General features: G+C 36.7%; 1 protein-coding gene across 1 annotated transcript; it reads right to left on the bottom strand.

The window, feature by feature from the left end:
• Positions 1-2,218: 2,218 nt before the first annotated feature.
• On the bottom strand, positions 2,219-5,457 carry LOC113773176 (putative receptor-like protein kinase At3g47110). Its single transcript, XM_027317752.1, has 3 exons — positions 4,477-5,457; positions 2,755-4,324; positions 2,219-2,616 (listed from the first exon to the last, which is right to left on the bottom strand). The coding sequence occupies exons 1-3, from the start codon at positions 5,455-5,457 to the stop codon at positions 2,219-2,221; spliced, it is 2,949 nt and encodes a 982-aa protein (XP_027173553.1).
• Positions 5,458-6,102: the final 645 nt, after the last annotated feature.

The following is a 6,102-nucleotide window of genomic DNA, read 5'->3' as shown; positions in this document are numbered from 1 at the left end:
CTTTAAGTTAGCCTGTCTATCTCCCTGACACAAACCCAATCATGCCAGTTGCCACCAGTTTAGAATAATTAAACAATTACAGATTTAACTACCCTAATTGGCTTCAGGTTATTGAATTAATCTAGAATCCGGGCCCTGGATAATCGAATAATAAAACAACCATATGAACATAAAGTAGAAGATAGACGAATACCAGTGAATAATGGAAATAAATAAAAACTAATTCGATCTCACAAATTTAGTAGAACCAAGTCCTCCGTTGTTCCTCGACTAGACGAGAAACTTAGCCACTCCTCATGAGAAAATCTCCAAGTAATTTAACTGAGGTCCAGGCCATCAAAGGAACCAAGAAAGAATAAAACTAAACTATGCTAAAAGGTCCCCCGTAGCCTTTCTTACGATTGTCCTTATATAGCCAAAGGGAAATGACTAAAGCTATCTATCCAGTGGTCCCCACGAATAAGGAACAAAAACAACTCTTTGCACGTTTGTTTCCTTTCAATTCAAATGACTAATGCCTTTCTTCTCTCCGTGGTCCCCGCACAAATTGAGAAAGGAGTGTACATAAAGTGAAGTTCTCTGAAGTCCTTCTTTCTTTAGTTTCCTCTTGATAGTCAAACACTTCAACACTCCAAGATACTCCTAATCGGCAAAAAAGAAATGCAGTCCGCGTATATCACCATGTGGGCTAGGTCTGTGGCTTATTTGAAGTCTCAATTATTTTCAGAAAGTCCCTTCTTTTTTGTAGTTTTATGCTTCACTCCCTGAAATTGGGTCCAATACCAAATATAAGTAAATATTAATAATTAAAATAATATTTGGCAAGGATAAAAGGGAAAATTAACAATAAAATTGCTAACAATTAACACCCTATAAAAAAGCTACAAAAAGAATATTTCTTCTTTGTCATTAACCAGTCGCCGAGTTTTGTGCTTAAACGGTCTAATTAGAGACCCAATCTGACCCAATGACAGGTTCACCGAGTTGATCAGTTCGACCATTAGACCGGACCAGGTTTAATAAATATGATTGAAACATACCGTTGATAGACTTTCTTTGTGTTGATAGACATCATTGATCAGTAATAACTTATTTTTAACAGATTTTTTATACATACACCTGATAGTTGTTTTTATAAAGAAAATAATAATAATATCTCTAAATTTTAGATGTTAGAATTGGGTGTGTTTATTTATTAAAACAAGCATCAATAAAATCAGTATAGACTTAACTTAATTATCATGAAATATGTCATAGGACAACATATATTTTTAATTTTGTTTTATTTGTTTGTATTGTACTATTTGTTTACCTTATATTGGGAACTTTGACTTTTATTCCTTTACTTTAAGAATAAGTAATGCATTTATTAAAAAAAAGCATTCATGTTAGTAGTATAATTACCAGCTAAGAAAATATCAAATTACATGAAATCAAGCATTCATGTTATTCCTTATTCGTTATTATGTTCTCATTGTCCATATCAAGTGAAAAAAAAATATTTATACGTTTGCTCGAAAACAAACAATTTAAACCTGGTCAAAATGCAATTGCAATCAAATGTCTACCCTTCAAAAAAAAAATGATCAAGTAGAATAGAAGGGGTCATATACCAACTTAAAATGACATACTCATACAAATTAATTTTAGAGAGTCTTTACTATTACTATTGTAAAACTTTTCCATGTCAAAATCTTCTGAGTCATAAAATAGATTTGTTCAAACGTTAGTACGGAATAATATAGCCAAAACTACACCTGAGCTTTACACGTGTAGAAGAACATGAAGACTTCTGACAAAATTCACAACATGGCCACAGCAAAGATAAACAAAAAAAAAAAACAATTAGCGACCAAAGCCTACACATATCCTGAACTAAATAACAGAAACACAGTCGTATTTTCTGAATAATAATGTTGTCCATCTTCTTGCTCCCTCAACAGCTTCGTACAAACTGGTGTCCCTACCGATCTATCAATTTTATGAGTATTGGAGACTAAGAAAAATAAAGGTGGATAACTCTTTTTAGGTTACTAGAAGTAAGATTCCAAGAAGCAATTAACCAATATTGGATTGTAAATAGCAGCTTCTTGTTGACTGCTTTTACACACATCACAAAAATTTCTTTAATCAAATTGACTACTGCTTCAAAGCATTTAAAGAGTGGAATGTACAAGATTTATCCACAACTAAGAACTATAATTCACATTGCTCCACCTCATCTCATTTGGCTCTCATTTATAACCTGAACAAACTCATTCCTGATTGCTTGTAATCCACTGAGGACATCTTTAATATTCATCCTGTCCCTTTGAATTTCTAAAGAGCATGAAACACCAATCCGAAACATCGATAGGTAGCATTCCTCCTGACTGATGCTGCCGCCTTTGCTTGTTTTGGTGATTATACCTGCTATGGATTCTGCTTCCATTGAGATCTTTGGATCAACAATTTCGATTACCTGATGGGAAAGAGCCGTCTTAACATAACTATGGAGACTAAAATCTTCTGTGAACATGCTGTCAGTAGGCCTTTTCCCTGTAAACAATTCAAGCAATAGAATACCATAGCTGTATACATCTCCTTGTGTTGATACCTCTCCACCCATGCCATATTCTGCAATTTCAAGTTCCAGGAGGACGGAGAAGAATTATTGGCTGAAATGCTGAAGGGATTGAAAGGTCGAATAATTGTGTACATCACGGACATTCTAATTGAAAGATTGTTTAAACTTAAGAAGGCATGTAATTGTACCTGGAGCAACATATCCAACTGTTCCTCTAATTGCTACTGAGCTGCTTTGATGTTGATGGGATCTACCTTCGATGGAGGAAAGAAATTTTGCTAGGCCAAAATCACTAACCAAGGCACGAAAATCATCACCTAGAAGTATGTTGCTTGGCTTTATATCACAGTGGATAATCGGTGTCCCACAATGGTTATGAAGGTAATCCAAGGCGGACGCAATGTCGATTGCAATATTCAGTCTTTGTATCAACTGGAGCTTCATTAGGCTTTGTCCCTCTTCCTCAGCTGAACTTGGATGTAACCAATTCTCTAAACTTCCATTAGGCACATATTCGAAAATCAAAGCCTTGAAATCGTTCTGCTTGAAGTCTAAACTTGAACAAGAGGTTATGATCTTGACAAGGTTTCGATGGCGGATGTTTCTCAACGCTGCACATTCAACCAAGAAGCTCTTATGGGCACCATGTTGGTGGAGCTTAAGAACCTTAACAGCAACCATTTGCTCATCAGGTTTGAGGACCCCTTTGTAAACAGAGCCATATTTACCTTCACCAATCAAATTTTCTGAAGAAAAACCATTGGTGGAATCATATAATTCTGCATATGAGAGCTTCTGATTCTGTTTTTCTGCTGCAGAAGTAAAAGGTAATTGTTGTTTTGAGCTTCTTAGTCTATGAATTGCATAGGCAGATATGAGTAGTAAAACTATAGCTAGAGGAATAGTAATGGCAATAACTATTACTATAGGAGTAGACAGCTTTGCTTTCTTTTTGGTAGGTTTAGGACAAGATGATAAGTTCAATGCTTTGATTCCTCCGCATAGCTTTCCATTCCCCAGTGCTGAAAAGGCACTAGAGTTTGCAAAGGTCCCATCCATTGGCACTTCACCCTCTAGCATATTATAGGAAAGATTTAGAGTGCTGATGAATTTTAATTTTGCCAAAGAAACTGGAATTTGCTCTGACAAATTATTCTGAGATAGATCTATGACCTGAATGCTTTTCAATTCTCCTAAAGTAGAAGGTACAGAGCCTTCCAAAAAGTTACCTTTCAACCGAACATATTCCAACATCTCGCAACCATCAATAGAGGTTGGAATTTCACCAGATAATTTGTTTTCTGAAATATCCAATGACACAAGATTCTTCAAATTGCCAACTTCTGATGGTAATGATCCCGTGAATTGGTTTTGAGCTAAGAGGAGGCCAAGAGAGAGAGATGAAAGACCAAGAATTTCTTTAGGTAAAGCTCCACTTAGGCGATTCTGAGTAACAGTAAATCCTTGCAAGTTACTGCAGTTACTCAAAGAAACAGGAATGTTACCTGTAAGCATGTTCTGTTCTAATACAAGAATCTGTAGTTCAGAAATGTCACCGATTGTTGAAGGAATTTCTCCTGTGAAGCTATTTTCAGACAGATAAAGCTCCTGCATTTTAACAAGTTTCCCCACGGAATCAGGAATAATACCTGAGAGAGAATTATTACGTACATCGAGATAGCCCAAGCTTGCAATGTCTCCAATCCCAGAAGGTAAGCTACCAGATATAATGTTATCATTCAGCCACAAAGATGTGAGCTTGGTTGAAAGATTGGCAATGGCAGTTGGTAGTATGCCTCCAATTTGAATTCTTGACAAACTCAATATTTGTAGATTTGTGCAATTTGATAAGGAGGAAATAAAGCTAATATCATTTGCTAATAGATTTGATTATGGCCAAAATGTAAAACCTGAAGTTCTTTCAGGCTACCTAGATTTTGTGGAATTGGTCCTGTGAGTGAATTGTCTCCTATGCTAATTTTTATGAGCCCTGAAGCATTTGCTAATGTAGTGGGAATTAATCCAAAAAATTGGTTCAAATCAGCCAAAAATAAAGTAAGGTTTGGAAGAGTCAATCCCACAGTAGCAGGAAACTGTCCACTTAATAGATTGTTAGTAATAGAAAAGATCTGGAGAGCCGAAATGTTGTAGAGCTGAGGAGGAACTGCACCTAAAAGTCTATTTGAGGACAGCTCAAGGACATGCAGATTTGAAAGCCGACCAATCTCAGCTGGAATATTTCCACCTAGATTGTTTCTTGATATGCTTAGTATTTGAAGAGAGGAAATATTACCCATAGATGGTGGAATGCTGCCTGAGAAATTATTCCTGGAAAGGCTCAGAGCATAAAGCTTAGATAAAGTGCTCAAGTCATCTCGAATTCGCCCGATGAGCCTGTTACCCCTTAAATCAAGAATACTTAGATCTGAACAACCCGTGATATTTAATGGAAGTTCTCCCTCAAAGGAATTATTGGCAAAGCAAAGACATTGAAGCCGAAAAAGTCTGCCTACTTCTTCAGGAATCATACCATGAAAATTGTTGTCCTGAATATTGAGTTCTCTGAGAAAGGTAAGGTTTCCTATGGAGGGAGAAAGAGAACCCACCAAGTGAAATGATGACATATTCAAGACAGTGACTCTTTGATGAAGCCGGCCACATGTGACTCCACGCCAATCGCAGAAGTGAATGGAATCATTCCAGGAGCTCAGAGCCTGGATTGGATCTCCTTTTATTAGACCCTTGATGTCAAGCAGAGATTGGTAGTCTGTCTCATTACTTGTCTCAAAATGAATTGCAGCAGCAGAAGCAATAATAAAGATATGAAAGAGAGTAGAAAACAAAAAACGAGATGAGCTAGCTAGCCTGAAATTCTTCCTTTCATATGCCATTGCGTACAAGAATTAAAGCTCAGAAAAGCAGATATGCATAGTTAACTACTCAGAACGAGGATAACGCATATAGGTTACGTCTACGGTGGAAAGTTCACTTTCTGCCCACAGTAGGCAGAAGCAATGCAAGGAGGCCAACTGTGCTCTGTGGGGACGCACAAAGAAATAATGTACCGGACACTGGAGAAAGGGTTGTGCTTGGATGAAATAATGCAATACATTTTAAAATGATAATAAAAGCCCTCTTAAAAATTTATTCATCATCTAATGCCCAATTTCCACCGTAGATGTAACCGTATTTTTCCAAGTTGTCATGTTTTGCAACATTATCGGGTTCTGCTTGTTTAAGCAAGTCTTGTCTGTCTGTGTACTAGCGTCCGTGAAATAGCTACCGAAACCGTGTGGAAGTCTTGTCTGTCTTTAAATTCTCATTAGTCTCCCAAATTTTGGATATATGAAAAATTTTGGCTGTAGGCTCTTTTTTTTGTTTTTTTTTTTTGGGATTTGTTAAAGAAGGACATTCCAATATATTTTTTTTAACAGAAAACTCGCTGACCCGAACCTGACCCGCTAAATCGAAATGGGTCAGGATATTTGACCCGAACCCAAAAAATTTCAGGTTGGAGGGTTGACCCGAAATTACTC

This window comes from Coffea eugenioides, chromosome 1, assembly GCF_003713205.1.
Source record: "Coffea eugenioides isolate CCC68of chromosome 1, Ceug_1.0, whole genome shotgun sequence".
NCBI classification, from domain to species: Eukaryota; Viridiplantae; Streptophyta; class Magnoliopsida; order Gentianales; family Rubiaceae; genus Coffea; species Coffea eugenioides.
This window is presented reverse-complemented; position numbering and strand designations above follow the sequence as displayed.